This window comes from Lathamus discolor, chromosome Z (genome assembly GCF_037157495.1).
Source record: "Lathamus discolor isolate bLatDis1 chromosome Z, bLatDis1.hap1, whole genome shotgun sequence".
Taxonomy (NCBI): Eukaryota; Metazoa; Chordata; class Aves; order Psittaciformes; family Psittacidae; genus Lathamus; species Lathamus discolor.
The window spans coordinates 24,955,358-24,976,595 of record NC_088909.1 but is presented as its reverse complement, the minus strand read 5'-3'; the positions used below and the strand labels follow the sequence as shown (position 1 = coordinate 24,976,595).

The window sequence follows — 21,238 nt, the reverse complement described above, 5'->3', positions numbered from 1 at the left end:
CCATACAGTAGTTTCTTACCACCCTATCAGCTCTGCCAGGCCCGCAAGGCAGTGATGCTGCTCAGAGGAGGCAAGCAAGCAGGATATGGCCTGCAGCGGACAGCCTGCAGCAGCCCGAGGTCAGCTTTGAACATTCACGGGCACATGCAGACAGCTCCAAACCTCAACAGTCTGGCCGCAACCTGCTGCCCCTGCTCCACTGACAAGATGTTGCAGCCTCAAAGCTAAGCTCAGCCTAAGCCTTTTCCTCCTGTCCATGCATTGCTCCGCGCTTCCTGCATGGTTTATCTAAACTAGACAGTCTTTGGGAAACTAATTGTGGATGCATTGGCATCCAACTCCTGCAGTGTCGCAGCACGCAACACATGGGAGCATGTGGCATCAAGCAGACCACAGGCAGACATCAGGGGGAGCTGAAAAGCTTCTGATTAGATGTGAACCGCCTGCTCACAGGATTTGTGCTTCTCTGGAAGCCTGGGAAGTGGAGGAGAGACCTGAAACCGCAGAAACTAAATCATGAGCTATCTGCTCTTTTTCAGACACCTCACGCGACGGGGAAAGGTGATGCAGGAGTCGGGATCCAGACACTAAAGGGCACACACGTTGCACTGGTGCTCTCATCGCTGCAGCTGAAGGGCACTCGTGGGTCCTTTGAAGAAGGTGAGGCTTGGGAAAGGCAAAGAGGCAGCACCCATACCGACGGCAGGGAAGGCAAAGAGGCGCAAGAGATGCCAGTTTTTCCTCATCAGCTTGAGGAGTTGACAGGAATCTCAGCTTTTCTCAGCTTCCCTACACGATCGCTGCTCGGACATCACCACACCTTGGAAGATCCTCAAAACCCTGACTACAGACACTGGCGTCTCTCTAGAGGGGGGCATGCTCCCCCTCGCCAGAGCAGCTGTAATCTCAGTTCTACCTGGCTCAACTTAGAGAACAGCCTCATCTCTAGCAGCATCCTCACTCCTCTCACCACCACCTCAGGGAGGGTGAGGAGGGATCTGCTCTCCACCTGCAGCCCCAGCACAGCAAGTGGCTCTTCCAAAGCCCACGCTGCTCTCACGGGTCCCACATCTCAGCCCGTGCCCTTGGCTCAGCAGCTCAATTCTGTCTGCACCTCGAGAAGGGCAGAATAGAGCTGCGGAGACTGTCCCTAGCCCCACAGGGGTGAAATAATGATCTCGGCATTCATGACAAAAGCTGGGCCTGGCTCAAGTCAACAGCCAAAGCTCTGTGGACTTGGAGAACTTCCTCCTTAGGACACAGGCACACCCCAGCCACACCAGTCAGTGCCAGGATGCAATGCAGAGACTCACCTTCTCCACCCGGAAAGTGATTTCTCTGTTGGATATTTGCAGAGCAGGAGCAATGAACTCGCACGTGACGTCCACCTGCACGATCAGATTCTTCACTCCCTCCTTGCCCACGATGGCGTGACACAGCAGCTTCTCCTTCACCACCTGCATGCGAGCCACACGGCCCCCAGCGGGTGTTATCAGGGTGTCCACAAAACACACTGCATCTTTGAGCCGCCCACCCACACGCCCCATTACTGCATGAAGTTACAGCCATTGGTCTCCTCAGGAGCCCTCTCTTCTTTATAAGCTGCATCCTCTTTGTTCTGCACTCACGCGTCCCTCGTGTTACAACCCAACCACCACAAAAGGCCCTCAGGAGTCTTGTGCTGCCTACAGCTGTCAGAACAATCCCTGCCCAAACGGTTATTGCTTTGCTTTGTCCCACTGCCAAACAAAATGCTTACCGAAAACTGTAGGAACTCATGAAAAAAAAACAAACCAGACTGTATGAAGGGAAACAGGGGATAGAAGGATCAATGCCAGCAAATCCTCCCTTGCAAGTTTAGTGGAAAGGATCCCTGGGAAAACCCCAAACAGACAGCCTGCCTTCCTAGGATGTACTGTGTCCCCCTAGACCTGCCTGTCAAACAAACCTCCCCAGGAAAGAGATGTCTTCAACCTGGCATGAAAACCCTCTACTTAAGCTGGATGCTCTTACATCCAAGACTTTTCCTGATTCCTCCTCATGGTTTCACTTCCCCACATTCCTCCCTTTTTTCCTCTCTCTTCCCTCTGATAGACCACCACAACCCAACTCCTCCTCAGAGCCTAGAGACGTCAGAATCACCTGTGCTGCACGTGCACCACAGGGTCTTGGGCTTCTAACCAGCCTCAAGAGTATGAAGTTCCCGAGACCTAGGGAAGGTGGAAGACCCCTTGTACCTGGCAGGGTACAAGGCCATGCTGGACAGAGCCTGGGGCGACAGTGCCTTCAGGCCATGTTTTGCTACCACCAAGTTGGCTTTATGGTAGCCATGGAACTCAAAAAGCCTCAGCAACTGATGGTGGCGAGCATGGAAAGCAACTGGTGCTGCCACGGTAACTTATGGCAGGAAACCAGGTTCTCAGAAGCACTTGCCCATTTGCTCAGGCAAATGTCAAGGGGCTGCAGAAATGCCCTGATGCAGAACTCACCTGAGGGGTGCTGCAGGAGCCTTTCAGCACCACCTCCGCTGTCTGGCCGGGCATCAGCTCCGTCCTCAGTGGCTGAAGCTTCAGCACGGGGCCACAGGAGGAAACCTTGCCCTTGCTCTTACTGATGCGAGGGAGACGCTTGCGCTGCTTAAGTGTGGTGCCACCTTCTGTGGTCCAATAGAGCAGATGGGTGCGTCGTCCTTTGTTTGTCATCTTGAAGCGGTAACAGCAGGGATCCAGGCTAGAGGAGAAGCAGAGACACAAAATGGCAGGGGAGCTGCTATTTGCCACTGGTCACCCAGCTTCAGCACCCTGAGGGCACGACCTGACTGCACACTCGGCTTCACCAAAAGCCAGACCTTGGCTGCCCCTAGGTTTGTCACCATCCAGCAGCTGCTCTGCTGGCACCCTTCCAGCAAGGAAGAGCTTCGTAAAGAGCCGGCCCCACATGCAAGTAGCTGGAGGAACAGCCTCGCTGCCCCTCCACCTTCCCCTTGGGAGCTGTTGTTCATGCCTCTGAGGCGTCTCGTAGGGAGCATCCAACTCTCATTGCCCCCAACGTACCACCCTCTGGTGGCGGCTCTGCAGCCGACAGCAATGGCAACAGCTCCAAACTGAGCCCGCGGGCAAAGACATAAAGGGGGGCAGAAGACAACTACATGAATCACACGGACACTGTCCCCTCCATTGTGCAGCCAGCTTGTGGCTGCACTGAGCACAGGAAACTCTGGACAAGCACCAGCCTCCCTGCGATGTCCCTGCGTACGTGGAGGGCTCGTGGGTGCGTATTTTACCTCTCCAAATGGGAGAGGTAAATGGGAGCCAAATGGGAGCCAACTGGGGGATGACACAGGGCAAAGAAATTCTGCTGCTCCTCCAGGGCTCCTGGCCAGAGGGGAAATAAACCAGTGCCATTCATTCAGTCGAGGAGCTGCTAACAAGCTACTGCCCAGGCTTGCTGCTGCTCTGAGATCTTACTCCAGACGGAATGGCAAAGCAAGCACTATCACTGCAGAGAGAAACATGTCTGTACTTGTAAGGCAGCATTTCTCAGCTGGAGGCTTCCAGGACCTGCTCTCTTCCTCCAAATCTTTGTTTGATAAAGTGAGGAGACAAATGGATTATGACTAAAGACAATTCAGCAACAACTTAGCAACTGCTCTCCAGCTCGGTGGCTTTCAGAGTACCTACTGACTTGCAGATGGCCATAAAATGTTTCCAAAGGAAGCCCTGTGGCTTCAGGGAAGCAGAGCCAGGACTGTGAGCACTGAAGAAGCTTGAGGGACTGCAGCAGAACTCCTCCTTGCTGAGCCCATGGGGAAGTGGGAGCTGAGAGATTCCCTACCTGAAGCAGGGCGCCAGGTTGAGCTCCGGGCCAAAGGGTTTGTCAATGACAATCGTGGTGCCAACGCCAACAGCCTGGACGGGGATGACGTAGGCACGACTGTTCTCAATGAACAGCACCACCTCGTCCTTGAATTGCTCCGTGTCATCCAAGTTTGCAGTGACAGCCAGAGACACCTCGGCCTTGGCAGGGATCACTCCCTGACTGGGTCCAACGGTCCAGCACGAGTCTGCACCAGCCTGGAAGACAAACAACACTCATTTAGGACGGAAACCACGGACCTGGCTGCCACCAGCCAAGGCCTGCCCAGGCAACACGTTCACACCGAGCCAGTGGGTGTGAAGATTCCACTGACATTCATGTACAGCTTCTCTGGCTCGTGCTGACACAGGGCAGCTCGCTTGGAAAGGAGCCCTGAGAGCTCCGCTCCAAACGTGAATCTGAGAGTCTGCTCCCTGACAAAGCTCATTTATCAAAGCTTGGCAACAAGCCCGCCAGAAAATTGTACCCCAGAAACTATTCCTGAGGAATGAGGATGGGGGTCTCGACGGAGCCAGACCTTCAACTCCCTGGCGTGACCCAGCACAGCCCTGCTGGGCCCGCCCAGGCCAACAGCCCACGCCAACAGCCCAGGCCAGGGGAGGACGATTTGCATCCTCTCCTCATTCTTTCAGTCAGCATCTGCTCTGGCTCCAAGGGGCAGCACCGTGCATTGCTGAACAGGAGACCTGCCAGGGCCACAAGGCTCTGCCGAGACACATTCCCTTGGGTTTCTAGGTCAGCTTCTGCCTGCCCCCAATCCAGCCTGTGTCTCAGAGACAAGAAACCTCTTGGAGCCACGCTACAAAATACCCCCACTTTCAAGACAAATACCCAACCTCTGATAACATCTCTGCTACTTGCTTATCCTTGAGTGCGCCGCAAAATGATGCCGTAGCTGCATGCACTGCATGCACAAAGACAGTGGCTATTTCTGACCCTATAGCAGCTTCTTGTACTATTGGGCATCAGAGCTCCTGAGTAACCAGTAAGGGCTGGGATCCACCACTTCAGAAGTTCACCACGATAATCAGAATCTTATCCCAGCACAGACGTCCATCGTGAATGAAAGCTTCCACAATCTGGTTACAATGGACACCAGTGTGCAGCTGACGGATGGAGGGAGGGAAGGAGAGAGGGAGGAAGGGACGGATAGCTGCCCCAAGGGATGACTGAGGAGACACCACAATCAGCTCTCTTGAATCTGTTTACAGATGAGTCACTGAAGTGATCTGGTCACTCTGGCCTTGCACAAGTGGCAGAGGAAGCAGAACTCCACGTTACAAATGCAGCTGCACTTGATCAAGCCGTAGCTCTAGCGAGAGCCGTAGCTCTAACAACAGCATTCCCATTCCCGTAGCTCTAACAACAGCATTCCCATTCTCAGTCAGGCTGAGTCACTGTCCTCGTAGGGCTGCTCATGAAGGGGAAATAAACCCCGTCCTGCACCAGCTGGCTGCAGAGCCTTGTCCCAGGTGGTTCAGCATTCCCGGTGGGGGGGACCCTCTGTTCTTCATTTCAAAGCTGCTCCTTATCCACACAAACAGCCAGTGGCAGGAAACAGCCCAAAAGCACCCCGAGCCCTGCAGGAGGCGGAGATCAGAGCCTGAGGCTGGCTACATGCTCCCGCCAACAACCGGCCTCCTCCTGCCTCCTCAGCATCAGCATCTCCTCAGCACAAGCACGGGGACCACTGTGGTTTAGCCTCTGCCCCGAGCACCGTCAATGGGATGTTTTACGGGATCAAGGGGCAGAGCTTGTCTCCATTTGTGCTCCCTGTCCACAGCTCACCCCTCCATGATCGCATCTGCCCTCCCTGCCAGGCTGGGGAGGCCAGGGACACCACTCTGCGCATCGCGGCTCTCCAGGCCACGGCTACGGCTTGCCCAGCTGCTGCCAAGCGCAACATTTAAGAACCAAACTGCTCCTGCTTTGCCTTTGGGAAAAGCTCTCAGCTTGCTTCTAGAAGCACAGCTGTCTTGAAGACTTCTAACCCTCTGTAATTCAGTTGCCAATAGGCACAGCGCAACAGGACATGTTTGCTTTCCCCTGACGAGCAGAGTAACAATTGCTTTGCTTACCAGCAAGTAAGAAAGGGCACTGAAGGAGGCAGCTGCTGAGGGCACTGGGGTGCTTGCTCTTTGCAGAGGTCAAAAGCAGATTTTTATGGTGCGGACAAAGCAAGCTGCCTGCGAATCCCCCACTTTGAGGTTCTATTTAACCCCCAAACGCCTGGAAAAGCAGCAGGAGGGAAATTCAGCCCCCTCCTCCTTGCCCAGGGGGCTGAGCCTGTGCTCTCACACCCTGCTGGATGCCTCATGCGCAGACACAACCAAGTCCCCAGCCACAGGCCTGCGTGAAGCGGCTCCAGAACTTCAACAACCCAGCCTGCAGAAGAACAAACCTCCTCTCAAGCCCCTCACAGACGCCCCTCCGGTGGGGAGCACCCCCCAGACCCAGCACACGAGCCCTTCCTGGCTGCATCAGCCCCTGTCAGAAGACCCCACAACCTCCTTCTGCTCCGCAGCCTGTTCCACCCTGCCGCCTCCAGGAATTAAACAGCCTCTTTCTGCAGCCACATGCTCTACAATGTTACAGAGCACACAGGCTCTGCAGGTACACAACCCTTACAAGTCTGCTTCTGGGCAACAACCCAGCTGGTTTGACCCCCGAGGAGGTGTGAAACCCACTTCACCCTAAGCGCCTTGAGGACAGACCTCTCAGTTCCAAAAACAAAGACTCTCACAGCTAAACGCCTTCCACAAAATAAAGGGAGAACTTGCAGAAATGAACTCCTTTCTGCTCAAACATCTCTGCAAACTCTGTTTTACTGACGGGTGCCCCAGCTACAAGTGCCCCCGGAGCCAGGCTCCTCTTGCTGCACTCGGATGGAACATCTGGCTTTCTCTCTCAGACACATCTCAGTGACGTGGAAATGTTGCATAGAAATAAGTGCTCCAGTCACAGGCTGCTATGGGCCACTCACTTGCTCTGGAAAACAGCCCCAGCGACACTTACCATCTTTGCCGAGAAGGATGCGGGGATGACAGACTGATTGGAGAGGTGAAGGGTCCGGGAAGCATCTTGTAGAACTTGGATGCTGCCAAAATTTATCTCACTTGGGTGCACGTGGACAACTGGTCCTTCTCCAGTGCTCAATAAATGGATTTCCTGCTCCAGGAGGCAGGCAGGAAAGAGAAAAAAACAACAGGGAAGGTTTAGAATGACTGGACAGCTCTAAGGGGGCTCGTAGGCTGAGGGAATTCTGACTGTTTGAAGCTGTCAGGGTTGTGAGGCTGAAACAGGAAGGCTGGAGCAAAGGTGGCACCTGGAGTGGTCCCTGCGGATCTGAAAGCCACAAGATCCCATTATGAGGGGATACAGAACCCCCATCTCCCACGCATGCTTTTCACACCTCCTCCATGCTGTCAGCTCTCCTTCCGCTACTCTGTGCCTACGCCTGCTCCTTGTACTGCTCCATCATGCCATAAACCACCCTCCCTGACTGCTGCGGCTGCACAGCCACACTGCACAGGAACTTCTTCAACCTTCCCAAAGCTTCTCCTGTGAAAACCAGTAGAGGCTGGAAGCAAAGCTCTTCTCAGCAGAGATCATGCAAGTTAGTTGCCTCTCATTTGTGCTTGTGTGCATTCCTGGTATTACTTCTTTATTGCACCAAGACATTCATTACTAATTGCATCATTCGAGCAGTATTTTTTTCTGCTGACAGCCTGAGACCCAAAAGTTTGTTCCTGCAGAAGGGGCACAAACTAGCGGAGGAGGAATGTGGATCCTTTTGCTAAACCCCCTTCTCACATCACTAAAACCAATGAGAATTTATCCAGTCCGGCGGGATTTCCCCAGCTCCAAACACCCCAAGCCTTAACCAGGCTTGTAGAGCCTGAAGAAGGGAGGGCTCTGGGGAGACCTTAAAGCACCTTCCAGTGCCTAAAGGGGCCAACAAGAAACCTTGAGAGGGGCTTTGGATAAGGGCCTGCGGGGAGAGAACAGGGAAGGACGGCTCTAAATTGACGGGGGGGGGTGGGGGGTGGTGATCAATATGGGATCCTGGGAAGAAGCTCTTCCCTGTGAGGGGTGGTGAGGCTCTGGCACAGGTTGCCAAGAGGAGCTATGGCTGGCACAGGCTGCCCAGAGGAGCTATGGCTGCCCCATCCGTGGCACTGTTCAAGGCCAGCTTGGATGTGGCTACCAGCTCCCGAAGCTGCACTCAAGCCATAAGGCAGACCTAGAGGAAATGACACCCAGAAACTCCCATTTGTGCAGGCAACACCCAGCCAGGTTTTGACCAGCATTTGCGGGCTGCGAGCAGCAGCCGAGCACGAGCGCAGCGCCTTGAGGATGGATTGACCGGGCACAGGGTCACTCAGTCCCATGTCTTCTCCAGGCATTAGTGTTGCTTATGCCACGAATGCCTTCTTTCCTTGTAGACAACAGCCATAGATCATTTTCCCTGGAAGAACCCCTGTACGCTCTACATCCCACCAAGATGAGAGGCACAAAGGCACACGTCTGCCCCAGCACTCACCAGTGGGGATTCTTTACTCCCAAACACCGCAACACGAGCAACGGTGTCCTGCTTTCCCATCACCTGGACTTCCAGTGTGAACGGGATCTCCACCGAGCTCTGAGGCTGGATAATCCCACGGGGCTCAGGGCTGGAGTACCACACAGCAGCAGCATCCTTGTTCTCCTATAAGGGACAGAACCAAACACGGCTTCAGACTGACCTTTGAGGAAACTTTCAACTCTTTAACATCTACCACAACGCCAACTCACACACGTGTCTAAAAATGCCTAGGAGAAAGCAGAAAGGCACAACTCAAGATGCAAGACATGTATGGGTTCAGCATCCTGAGGGGGGCCAACAGCTGCTGCCTCCACAACCCCCCGTCCCGTGCTGGCAGCCTCCTTGCAGCAGCTTTTCACAACCCTACAAGTTCTCCCGCATTGAAAGCATCCCGAAGACTTGAATATAATCTTCTTCCTGGAGAGTTTAAGCTGCTTCCTGGAGTTGATATTCAGGTAGCTTCCTGTTCCCAGCAAACCTTTAGGGTTGAATACAAACCAGCAACATCTTAACCAAACCCGTTTTTTCCCTAACAAACCCCTAGGTGACATTGGAGGCAGGAGGCGGATGCGATGCCAAACCTGAGGAAGAGCCCAGTAGCAGCCTGGAAGGTTGCTGTCGTTCACAAGGGTCAGCATCTGCTGGTAAGGGACTTTGAGAGAGCATCGTCCAAAGGTCAGAGCCGGGTGGAGCACTCGCAGCGGGGGAATTACACATCTAGGCAGAGAGATGAGCAAAAGGGAATTAGATTCTGACACAGCGTTGCTTACTTGTTTACTTCTCAATGAGCACCAAATGGAGCACGACCCATTTGTCACCGTCAAATAGACATTTGATACGCCTACAGTGAGAAACAGCCTTCAACTTCTTTTTACCCAACAACCTCTTGCAAAAGAGGGGCAGACCCTGAGTCTCAGCATCACAAAAGCTGCTCAGTGCCCAGGCAGAGCACGGTGCCCAGTCCCAGGTCAGCTTTGCCCCTCCTTTGCCCCAGGAGGCTCGCAAGGACCCTCTCAATGGCCCCAGCGAGGTGTGAGCTCTGAGGGAGCTTTCCCACCGAGGAGCAGCGCTCGCCAAGGCTCCAGGAACACCAGACTCCAGTGTCTCAGGGAAAACACCGCTGTGTCCCTGCCTGAAATCCAGCCCTTTACCCCAGCAACGCAGGGTGCAGGCCACCACCTGCCCTGCGCCGTGAGCGATAACCCTCTCCCAGGCCCTGTGGCTGCCTTGCTCCTTTCCCCACGGGTCCGCACGCCAGCTGCTCCCATTTGCACTTGTTCTACACAACTGCAGCCCAGGCACTGACTGCACAACTCTGCCCGGGAGAGGGAACAGCACCGGTGAAATGCATCCCTCTTGCCGTTGAACTGACGCCCACCGCAGCACAACAGGCCTGAATGTGGCTGAAGCAAGAACAACTTTGAGCTTAACTCCGAGAACATCAATGCTCAGCAGAGCCAGACGGAAGCACAAAAACCTGAGCTCACCTTCCACACCAAGGACTACTTTGTCTGTCACAAGATCTCGCCTTTACTTTTCCCTCACCAGTCCTGCCCTAAGCCCCTTGCCCGTCTGCACGGCCCCTCCTTAACTGAGGCAGACAACAGCTTGCAGCAGCTGCTTGCTGTGGCCCAAACCAGTCCTGGATTCTGGCCACAACCCAGCACAAGTCCAACACTTGCAGGAAGGAGGAGAGGCGGCCCTTTGGAAACATTACACCTCAAGCCCCCAGAGCAGGCCGATAAGGAATATAATCACAGTTTCCTGTAGGAGAAGGCCCTGGGCTGTGCCTGTGCCTGAGCACAAGTGCTGCTCATCATGGACTGCTTTCCATGCGCTGCTGTTCTCCTGTCTAGCTGGGCAGAACTAGCTCATTGAGCAATGCTCCTCGTTTGGAGCTGGAGCCAGCCAGCTCTACGCAAGGCAGCACCACTTGCTTCTGGCAGATGCATAGGGAAAGAAGAGGGGCTGCAAGGGAAGCGTTGGTACCTGGCTCTGACGGGCAGTGATAACACCTCTCTGCCAACACCATCCACATCAACCACCAGGGCCAGCTTGTATCTCTTCACGGTGTTGGAGCACAGGGTGACCTGGAAGACAAGAGCATCAAATACTTCATCACTCCCAAAACCCATCGGCCATATGCAGTGCCCTCCACATCTCCTTCCACAGCAAGGAAAGGGAGGATTTAGTAGATATGAGGAAGATGAGGTATCAGGAAGAAGTTCTTCCTTGTGCGGGGGCTGAGGCCCTGGCACCGGTTGCCCAGAGAAGCTGCGGCTGCCCCATCCCTGGCGGTGTTCAAGGCCAGTTTGGATGTGGCTTGGAGCAGCCTCGTCTGGTGGAAGGTGTCCCTGCCCATGGCAGGGGGCTGGAACTGGATGAGCTGTAAGGTCCCTTCCAACCCAAAACAGGCTAGGATTCTGTGATGTTTGCCTTTAATTCTTCTGCTGGTTCATGTGTAGAGCACAGTCTCTGGCAGTAACAGAAGTCTTTGGACAATACCTGAATTACTGAATGCGCTTTGCGTTGCCAGGGCAGATGTAGAGCCCAACACTAGTGCCCAACTCTTACTCGCAGGATGCTCAGAGCCAGCAGTGCTAAAGCCCCCTCAATGCCACCGAAGCTCCAGCTCCACCTCTGAAGCACACAGGGCTGCACTCTTCGCGTACCTGGATATCCAAGTGTCCCTTGGCGCAGATGGTCCCTGTGCAGGGCCTGATAGTAAATTCAGCTGGCTTCTTGGCACCTGGGGCTCGCTTTCTCCACGACGGACCAGTGCTGTCTGACACCTGAGCAAAACTGGTCACGCTGGGTGCTCCCGAGCCGTCCCCAGGAATGCGAAGGTTGAAGTTGAAGGGCACCGAGGAAGTGTTAGTGAGGCGGCAGCACAGGGTGCGAGGAAAGCCTGGGAAAAGGACACAACAGGAGTTTATTATCCCGTGACTCCTGGGGTGCACATCCTGCGGTGATAAAACTGCGCTTGGAGTTTGCCTCCTTTCAATGGCAATTACAGCTGATTGAGAAGCTCTGTGGGGAAGTCGTCGTCAATGACGGTCCCTTTTACGCTTGTCACACAGAAATGCCACTCTGACACAAGTGTCTCTACCTGTGAGGAGCTCTCACCTCCCCCAGACCAGCACCAATTCCTTCTCAACCGTGACGGTGCATCCAGAACATTTACTCTCAAAAGTCAGTCCAGAAAAGTCCCTGTGAACTCCACAAACACTCCCACAGTTTTCGAGAGATAAAAGCAGTATGTTGTCATCAAAGAGATGATCCAGGAAAGGAAAGGAAAGATGAAATTGGCAGCCACAGCATGATGCAGAGCACTCTGAAGCAGTTTCTCCAGACAGGAACCTCGGTGCATCTCCTGGTTTGGGACAATCGAGACTGAGCCTGTGGCAGCTCACGGCCCACTTCACTGGAGGCAAACCTGATGCTTGCTCAAGAACAAGCAGGACCTGTGTCTCACCCTCCCGAAGGAGTGGGGACAAACGGCCATGCTGCACACCGCCTTTCATTACCCCACAAAGGCTGACATGGCTTCAGCTTTGGTACTTGCTTTCCATAATGGAAGCCACTGACACAATCGCAGCTGATCTGGGGGGTTGAGTTCACATTTAAACTTGAGACCATCTCAGTGAGAAGTCCTTTGCGAGACTGAGGTGGAGAACCAGAATCTGCATCTCAGTGGAGAAGCTCTGGGTGCACAGCCGCCAGCTCTGTCAGCAGAGCTGGGCTTTTGGTGGGGAAGGAGGAGCCCATGTCTGAAGACATGGGCGCCCAATGCGGAGCTACTGCTTGGCCATGTTACCTGGGAGCTGACAACGAGTTGGCCTCACAGCACTAATTGATTTCTCACGCTAATGGTCAGGTGGGTAAATGGTGCCCTTGCCTCACAACAGCAAAATTCACCCAGGGCACCTACAACTTGCCTTCAACTCCCTTCTCCAGTTGGCCGCGGACAAGAAAGACTTTCACAGTCATTCTGTTGCTGAGGACTGGCAGATTGGGGCTGGACTGACTGTGAGGGACACCAGAGAACACTGACTTTCTACTCCCTCCGTTCTATTTGAACCATTCAATTGGCTCTGTGCCATTCTGTCTGGGTCTGTTTGATCTCATGATGGCAAAATACTGCCTAGCAGCTGGCAGTCCTGGTTTTGACATGCTGAAGGTGGCTATGGAGGAACACAAGTGACAATGCTGTCCTGGACAAGTGCTCCATCTGGGTAAGGCTCAGACCTCCCACCCTGCAGCCCAAGCCCAGGGCACACTCACCAAAGGAGACTTCACCGAAGCGGAGGGACGATACATTGAAATGAAACGCCGGCCCAGTGACACAGCCACTGTGAGGACAAAGGCAGAGGAGACATGGCCTCGGTTAAAGAGAACTGCAAAGCCTTCAGCTTTCCTTACCGTTCCGGTGGGTAAAAGCCGGCCTGAGAACCTCAGGGGGTTTCACATCAAGCCCTCACCCTCATGCTCAGCACAGCATCCAGGTGGATGGGAGACAGCCAAAGCAAAGCGGTCAGCAGCCCATAGCTGCTTGTGGGGCTTGGGGCACAGTGTCATGCAGGGTATGCCCCCAGGTTGTTGATGGCCTGAGGAAGGACACCAAACAAGCGATGACTGCGTGCCTCAGTTTCCCCATCTGTAATGTGTTGGACACAGGGGTGTCCCCAGTAAAGCACACTCAATGTAACTACCCTTCCCAGCCACAGCTTTCCTGCTTTGGCATTTCTTAGCTGGAACCGCTCTTCCCATGGAGTACAGGAACACCTGCTCAGAAGATCTTGATCCACGCAATCGTTATGGGGGCAGGACTTTGAGACACGAAGCCGGGGGAGCCCCAGACATCCCTTGACAAGAGCCGCAACAGCTCAACAGAGCGGACAGTTGAATCTTGGAGGAAAATATCAGCCAACCACCAGGGCACCAGCTGACCCATCCAAGAGCAACACGTCTTAAACCACCCAACACAGAATCGTCAAATCATCTACGCTGGAAAAGACCTTTAAGATCATCAAGTCCAACTGTCACCCCAGCGCTGCCAAGCCCACCACTAATCCGTGTCACTAAGGGCCTCGTCTACACGGTTTGGGAACACTTCCAGGGATGGTGACTCCACCACTGCCCGGGGCAGTCTCTTCTAATGCCTGACCACCCTTTCGGGGAGAAACTGTTCCTAACATCAAGTCTAAATCTGCCCTGCACACACTGAGGCCGTTTCCTCTTGTCCTTTCCCTTGTTACTTGGGAGAAGAGACCAGCCACCTCCTGGCTCCATCCTCCTTTCAAGTAGTTGCAGGCATAACGGAACCTGAACACACCGCATCTCCTCACCTGCCCTTAAATTCAGCAGACTTGAAGGCTCCAAACGCCAGGACTCACCAACATCCACCTGAATCACCACGTGAAGCTGCACAACACCCATTAATTTATTTCATGGTTGATGCCAACCAATGCCAGCTCTGCCTCTCAGCTCAAAATCAAGGACCACAGCAACTGGTGTGTTCAACCCAACCTATTCCATGGCTCCCTCTTGCTGACAATTCCACTTCACTTGCTGCTGCGGTCGCAAGGAGTCAGCATCAAACTGGAGTCAAGGTTAGTGTGGGCTCCTAGTGTGGGGATGCCAGGATGAGAGCCAAGTTCAAGACCTCAGACAAGCCTTTTCTTTCTCTGCTCCATCAGCAAATGAGGTAGGTGGGAGATGACTACCCAGAGAGAGATACAGATGTGGCCGCCAAGCTCTTAGAACCCTCCTCACCTCACAGTCAGCGTCAGAGGCTCAGGGGATCCCTTCACATTGAACTGGAATTCCTCTGTGAACTGCCCCACGACACTGGCATTGAAGGAGATCCAGATGGCCTGATGATCAAAAGGCAAAAGCATGCCCTCCCGGGGGCCAAAGGTGAAGCAGGAGCCCAGAGCTCTCTCCGGAGGGACCACGCTGAAGGGAGTCTCAGTAACTCCTCTGTTGAGCAGGAACACCTGCAGCAGCAGCGAGAAGGCAACATGGAAATACATGAGGAATCCTCTTTGCTTAAAGAAGGCTCACTTCTTTTCTAGTTTAGCAATTAACATCTGTAAAAGGCAGAAGATGCTGAGCGCTGCTGCCAAATACAACAGGACGAGTTCTGCCTCGGGGATTTTTTCCATGCAAAGCAGGGATAACTTCACACAAACAGAGCCACTCTGGGCTTATTCCCCTGACACAGAGCACTCCACTTGACCTGCAGTGCCAAGCGCCTGCTCAGCACCACCAAGTTGATTCAGACCCATCCCACAGCTCCACGAGGCTCGCTGCTGCCCGGGAGCCATCCGGATCCACCCCATGCCCTGCGCCCCGTCCTGCTCACCCTGTAGCTGTGGCTTGAGCCAACAGTCACCTCCCCGATGCTCAGCTGGTCACAGCTGAGTTGGACCTGGGGCCCGACGCCTTCCCCGCTGATGCACAGGGGCAGCCTGGTCTCACAGCCTGTGGAGGGAAATCTCTGTGAGTGCAATTCCCTCTGCTACCCAGCACTTTCCAGGTTGTCTCAGTGCTGCTGCCGGTCCCTGGGCTGGATGGAACCAGCTCTAGATGCTCCAGGAGAAGATACGGGACCCATCTTGTCCCTCAGGACATGCATCTTGGGGCTGCTTTCTCATTTCTAACCAACCCCCTGGGCTGGTGTCTCAGAGAACCACAGAATGATTTGTGTTGGAAAGGACCTTAAGATCACCCAGTTCCAACCCCTTGCCATGGACAGGGACACCTTCCACTAGAGCAGCTTGCTTCAAGTCCCATCCAGCCTGAACTTGAACATTGCCACGGGTGGAGCAACTTCCTTGGGCAGCCTCTTCCAGTGCCTCACCACTCTCACAGGAAAGAATTTCTTCTGTATATCTAAACTAAATCTCCCCTGTTTAAGCTCGAACCCATCAGCCCTTGTCTTATCTCTCCAGTCCCCGATGAAGGCTCTCTCTCCAGTCATGGAAAACCAGCCTTCTCACTGAGCAGGTCACATAAGCCATAAATGTACTGCTAACGTGCACATCCCCTGGTGCAAAGGCAACCGAGACCTCAAGGCTTACAGCTAAACTCCAAGGTGGTCCTTTCCCTTACATTTGCTAGAGATGACAGAGCACAAGATCTTCAGTCTGAAGGCTGCTCTCAGCCACTGAAGCAGCCTAAGGTGCCTGAATCCTGGCTCAAATTTTGGATGAGCTCTCACTGCCATCCCAGCCTACTCTGCACACAAAGTGAGCAGCACGAGAAGGAGGAGAGAGCCACGCCACAAAGACTCATCTTGGAGGTAACTGGTCTACAGGGGCCTGGTGCTCCTTCACTAAAGCTGTGTTGCAAATGCTGGCAAAGCCATGGCGGGAAAGCTTATTCCTTCACTGCTTGGTCACTTCTGGGATCAGGAAGGCAGAGCCAGGCATCCTGAGCCCTGGCCTCCGACAGGAGACCACCGGGAACCACGGTGACAGCGGCGTGTGCCAGCACTGCCCTGTTGAGCCCTCCAGAACTACATGAGGTCCGAGTGGGCTGGAAGAGTGTTTCTACCTCCTCTGTGGGAACAGGAGCAGGAGGAAAGAGCTGTACCTGCGATGTCACAGTAGACTGTCTCTTGGTAGACTCTGGCTTCTTTGGGCTTAAAGATCACATTGATTTCAAGGGAAGAATTGGGCAAGACATCTCCCTCCTGAAACAGAAGTGACAGCAAACCATTTATCTTCAAACATCACATTCTTGTTTCCACTGCAGCCCTGGAAGCCTTTATTTAGAGCATCAGCAAAGAGCAAGGAGCAAGCAACGCTTGCCAACAGGATTTACAGGAGAGCTTGGAAGCAGCAGCTTCCAAAGTCCCTCGCCTTTACTGGCACCCGGAAGGGGCATTTTGTTCCCCTCAGAAGAGACTGAGCTCTTGCTCGCGGATTTAAGTCTGGGCCACGCTACCAGTTTCTGCAACTCTCTGCTGCTCTCGCAGAGGATCCTGGCACTGGTGCTCAGTCCCAGGAAGCCCTGCCACACATTTCAGGAGGCATCCCTGGTTTCTATAGGCTCTCACTTCCTGCAGCTGGTTTAAGGAAAGGCACCTCTCAGCCTTACATGGGCTGCAGGAGCAACCAAGAAGAGAACAGCAGCCCCTTCCTCGGAAAACAAAATAGAAAAAATAAACTACTTTCACCCACTGTAAAAGAAAGAAGAGGTTGGGATTATTCCAGGGTTTACTCCAAGATGAGAAGGGATGCTGCGCTGCTCAGACAGCAGCCATTCTTCATCTCAAGACCATGCAAATACTCAGAAGGCAGGCTCTGGCTGATTGAAGGCCATGGGGTTTTTGCTGGCATCACCAGGAAAGTGAGCAGTTTTCTCTACCTATCTGCAGTAGAACTCAAAAAGCCCGTTTAAACCTGCCAGCCTCGTGTCCAGGCTCACAGACGACACTGGAAGGGAGACTCAGACGTGGTATAAATCCAGGTTTTAGGAAGGGATTGCTGTGCTTGGGCTCAATTTGGCCTCCTTTCCACCCAGGACCATTGCATTCTGCAGGTCAGTATGTGAACTAACAGTGCACCAGTGTCCTTTCTTCACCCCCGCGCGCTACGTGGGAATGTGTCCTTACGGAGAATAACTGATACCTCTGAACACTGTGAGGACACTCATGAAGTGCCCTTAATTCACAGCCCTTGCAGCAGAGCCCAGCCTGGGGTCGGCTCTTGCTGCTGTTCAGAAATGCTTTTTGCAACAAGTGCCCCTAGCCTCACCAGAAACCGGATGTCTCCTCTCTTGGCACATCAAGCAGCTGATGTGGGATCTGCCAAGGGACCTCCTTCAGAGATGAGAAGGAGGAGGAGCAGCAGGAAGGGAGGTTCTCAGCCATCACTTACCATGGGCACAATGGTGAAAATATCACTGCAGAAAGGCATGGAGCCTCCCTGCACCTCTGTCCCCTGGTTCTGGGAGCTGCAGATGGGAAGGGAAGGGTGTTCTCTGAGAGGGGGGACCAGCCCGTGCTCCGTAGGAACATCAACCAGCTTGTCCTCTTCCAGCCTCTGCAGCCTGTGCCATGGGAGAGACGAACCAAGCAGATAATTGAATAAGCAGCAGATTTGCAAAGCCTGTCGTGTCAGTGCACGAGCAGCAAAGCACTCGGCGAGGAAGAGCAGCAGCTCAGCACAGGGCTGACCCTGAGACACAGGCTCCCACATGGATCCCATTACTGCCGTTCTTCCCAGCACAGCAAGGAGTTTTACTCCTCACTGACGAGCTAACAAGAGGTTTCTTAAAGCTGGCAGCCCTCAAGAAAAAGCCTCCTGCATTGGGAGGGGAGAAGCAACTGGCTTTCAGCTGCTCGTTACCAGCATCACACTTTTCCCCTTCCCTTTTGCACCCACAGGGGTGAGGAGACAGTATCTGCACTGCCTTCCACCAGAGGATCCCGGTGCACTTCCAAAGCAAAGCAACGGATTTGGGCATCCCATCACTTCAGTGACACAAATGGATTTCTGAGCATGAAAACAGAGGTGCCAAGAGACGAAGGGACTCTGCCCAGCATCACCTAGTAAAGAAGTCAGGACCAGCATCTCTGAATGCAAACCCTACGTGGAATCTTGAACCACCTCATCTTTTCCCTCGTTTTGGCCTCCACTGCAGAGCTGTGATGCACTTAACCTCTCCCTTTATTGGCGGCTGCAGCAGAAATCATTCTAGCGTTTAAAGACCACAAGCGGGAGATGAAAGGGGAGCCCTGCTGCAGAGCGGTTGCTCCTTGCTGGCACACTGCTGTCCCCCCTTCACGCTCCAGTCCCCTGGCCATGAAGAACCAGCGGGTGACAGCACTGGGGGACCAGGGGAAAGCTCCACGTGCAGCAAATCGAGGCAACGCCGTGTGAACGATCATCACCCAGCTAAATCCAAACGCAAAGAGAAGGGAAACAGGCAAGGACGTTACTTGCTGCACACACACTGAGCCTCGCGCACATGCTGTGCATGAGGAGGGCTTCCACACACTGGCGTGAGCAGCCCTCAACTCAAGCTCCGTCAGCAGGCCAGAATCACATCCCCAAAAGCGCTGCAGGAGGGACACCTTCTAATGGGCCATGTCTTTTGGGGTCACATCCCAACACAGGCTCCTGCACTGCCTCCTCTCAGGAAAAGGCCCTCTCTCCTCTGAGATCTCAAAAGCTTCTCTGACAGCAGGACGGTGACCTTGGACCATCCCCAAAACTACAAGTAAGGAGGAACCAAGTGTCGTGCTCAGAGTCAAGGACAGAGACTGGCACGACAGCAAGTCTCATACGTAAAAAATCAGGTTGAAGTGAACTCTGGGGAAAGCTGGTGGCTTCTGAGGGGACAGAGGATCACCCAGGGTCCAGTCCGAGACAGGCAGGTGGGGAGAGATGCTAAAGAAATGGTCCAGGGAAGAATCAAGGCAAGCTCACGAGATTTTCTTTTAACTCAGTGCGTTTGCACAGAACTCACACACTGTGTCATTAAAAACAGACAACAGTGGAAAACTAGTTCTGGCCTTTGAGGCATTTCTGACCTAATTACGCTGAACTTGATGTGCTCAAAGCCCTTGAAAAGTGCTGCAGTTCAAGGCAGTTTCCTGATCAGCTCTGGGTTCAGACTAACTCCTGTATATCTGCACCCATCTGAGCCTGAGAAGTCGCACAAGGATTGCCCAAGTCACATAAGCTTTAAAGTGTCATTTCCAGTTCATCCCCCCAGGCTGTGAGTGTTTCTCTGCTGCCTGAAATGGCAATTTCAAAGCTTTGCCAGAGACACCCTTGGAAGAACCTGCCCCATCTCTCACCACCACGACGACACAGGTTGCTGAAGCCCAAAAGCACTTCCAAGTCCTGGCTGCCCTCCCTTCCCCGCAGAGCCCTCCACATCTGCCCAGCCTATGAGGAAGGGGAGAAACACCTCGTTGGGCCAGAAACCAGGACACTGAAAGGCAATTCCCCAGCCTACGGCAGGACGGCCTCCACCTTCTGGGCCAACCAAGCACTCTACCCTGCCTGTGACTGGAAAAGGAGCCTGCCAGCTTATCAAAGAAGAAACTGCTAGAGTATCACAATAGCTGTGCCACCTGCAGCTCTTCAGGGCTACTGCTCAGTGCAGTCCCAGGTACCGAGTGCTGACACCTTCCTCAGCCTCATGGACCCTCCGTAGTGCACGGATCTCTGAACTCAATAGTTTGCCGCTCCCAAACGTGAGTTTGCCCTCTCAGGCAATCCAGTGATTGCACTCAACCTTCTCTCCCCAAAACATCATCCTCAGCTGTAGCACGGCTGGGACTGCAATGGTAAGGGTTAAGCTCCACGCTGTGCATGGGTTTACGTGCCCTAATCCGTTCAAAAGCCCCAACAGCCCTCTGAGACCGTGTGTTAGTTTTCCCCTGGGGCATCTATCTTTCTGAGACGAATCTCTCAAACAAACCTCAGCTTCTGCCGCTCCTCCTCTTCCAGATCAACAAAACGCTTCCACTGGAAGTGGGCCGTGATGGCACTCTGATTGTGGATGACCAGGGATCTTAGCTTTGACAGCGTGACAGAAGTCTTCTCAACTGTCAAGGAGCTCTTGTCAAGCCTGATGTTGACATTTACAGCTGTTCCACAAAGGCTTTTGTGAACATCTTCACCTGGAACAAAGCAAAAGCAAGTCTCGCCTCATCTCACTTGCTGACGGAAGTACAAGGAATAGAGCAATCTGCAGGCAACAGAAGAAAGAGCTGCAGTTTTGAGCTGCATAAGCAGTTCCCCGGATCAGGACACTTAGCATATCCTGACAGCTGCACATGCTACAGCATGAGGATGTCCTGCCACCACCTTAGGCACCTTATTTTGAGGGACGTTCGTGGAGATGTATCTTTTCAGATGTGCCCGGGTGCCCTTTGGGCTGCCATCCCACTCAGGTCACAGGGAATTCTACATCCAAGTCACTCAGGGACGCTGAGGAGCGCCACCTCAGCCATGCCTTGCCCAGGGTCTCCTGCAGGCAGGAGATGCCCCCAGTGTCGTGTCATCCTCATCTCCTGGTCCTGAAATATTGGGCATAGCTCTGATCTCAGAACCCAAGCGGGAGCATTTGAAATGCAATGGAGAAGGGCAGAAACAACAATGGAAACTACAGAGCAGCTTCTGTGCTGAGCTCTGCACTCAACAGGCTGCTACTGGGCCCTCGGATCCATCTGCCAACTCCTTCTTTGGCTCCTGCTACGGTCACAGCCAGGTGCCTCACCACTGCCCGCACATTCTTCCTTGTCAAACGTGCTGCTGTTACCACTTCACCACCGGAGAAGTGAGTCCCTTCACTAGGGTAAGTGTCCTCTGGAAGGCTGGAGACTTACTTCCAGCACCAGAGCAACACGCACAGCAGCACAGCCATTTCAAAGTGTTTCTCCAAGGTGGTGTTCACAACCTACCTTCAGACATCATTGCACCCTCACATTACTGACTCCAGCCAGCCCTAGCAGCAGCTTGCTCATAAACCTCACCACTAAAGAACTGCTGCTAACAAGGCGGTTTCTACAGAATCATTCCCAGGCTACAGCAAAGCTCAGAGCACCCTAATGGCTACCGCTGCCACAGTTACTGCTCCTCCTGGTCACAAGTCCTCAGCATGGCCCAGCTCTCAGCACAGCACCAACTGTACCCATGCAGCACATCACAAGAAGAGGGTCTCTACCTCAAAGGCCTTCCCAGGAACTGTAACACAACAGATCGGGATGAAAAGCAATGACCCGTCAGGAGAGCTCTAGGGGACAGGTTG

At 53.7% G+C, this 21,238-nt stretch overlaps 1 protein-coding gene across 1 annotated transcript in view; it reads right to left on the bottom strand.

Moving 5' to 3' along the window:
- The window catches only part of LOC136005885 (hydrocephalus-inducing protein-like), a 43,899-nt gene that overhangs the window by 13,162 nt on the left and 9,499 nt on the right, over positions 1-21,238 (bottom strand). The window contains exons 7-15 of the mRNA XM_065663776.1: positions 19,915-20,108; positions 11,134-11,301; positions 10,451-10,551; positions 9,043-9,178; positions 8,420-8,584; positions 6,892-7,044; positions 3,835-4,073; positions 2,490-2,730; positions 1,314-1,457 (exon numbers count right to left, since the gene is read on the bottom strand). Coding sequence (XP_065519848.1) covers positions 1,314-1,457; positions 2,490-2,730; positions 3,835-4,073; positions 6,892-7,044; positions 8,420-8,584; positions 9,043-9,178; positions 10,451-10,551; positions 11,134-11,301; positions 19,915-20,108 — 1,541 coding nt within the window. The remainder of the gene's footprint in view (positions 1-1,313; positions 1,458-2,489; positions 2,731-3,834; positions 4,074-6,891; positions 7,045-8,419; positions 8,585-9,042; positions 9,179-10,450; positions 10,552-11,133; positions 11,302-19,914; positions 20,109-21,238) is intronic.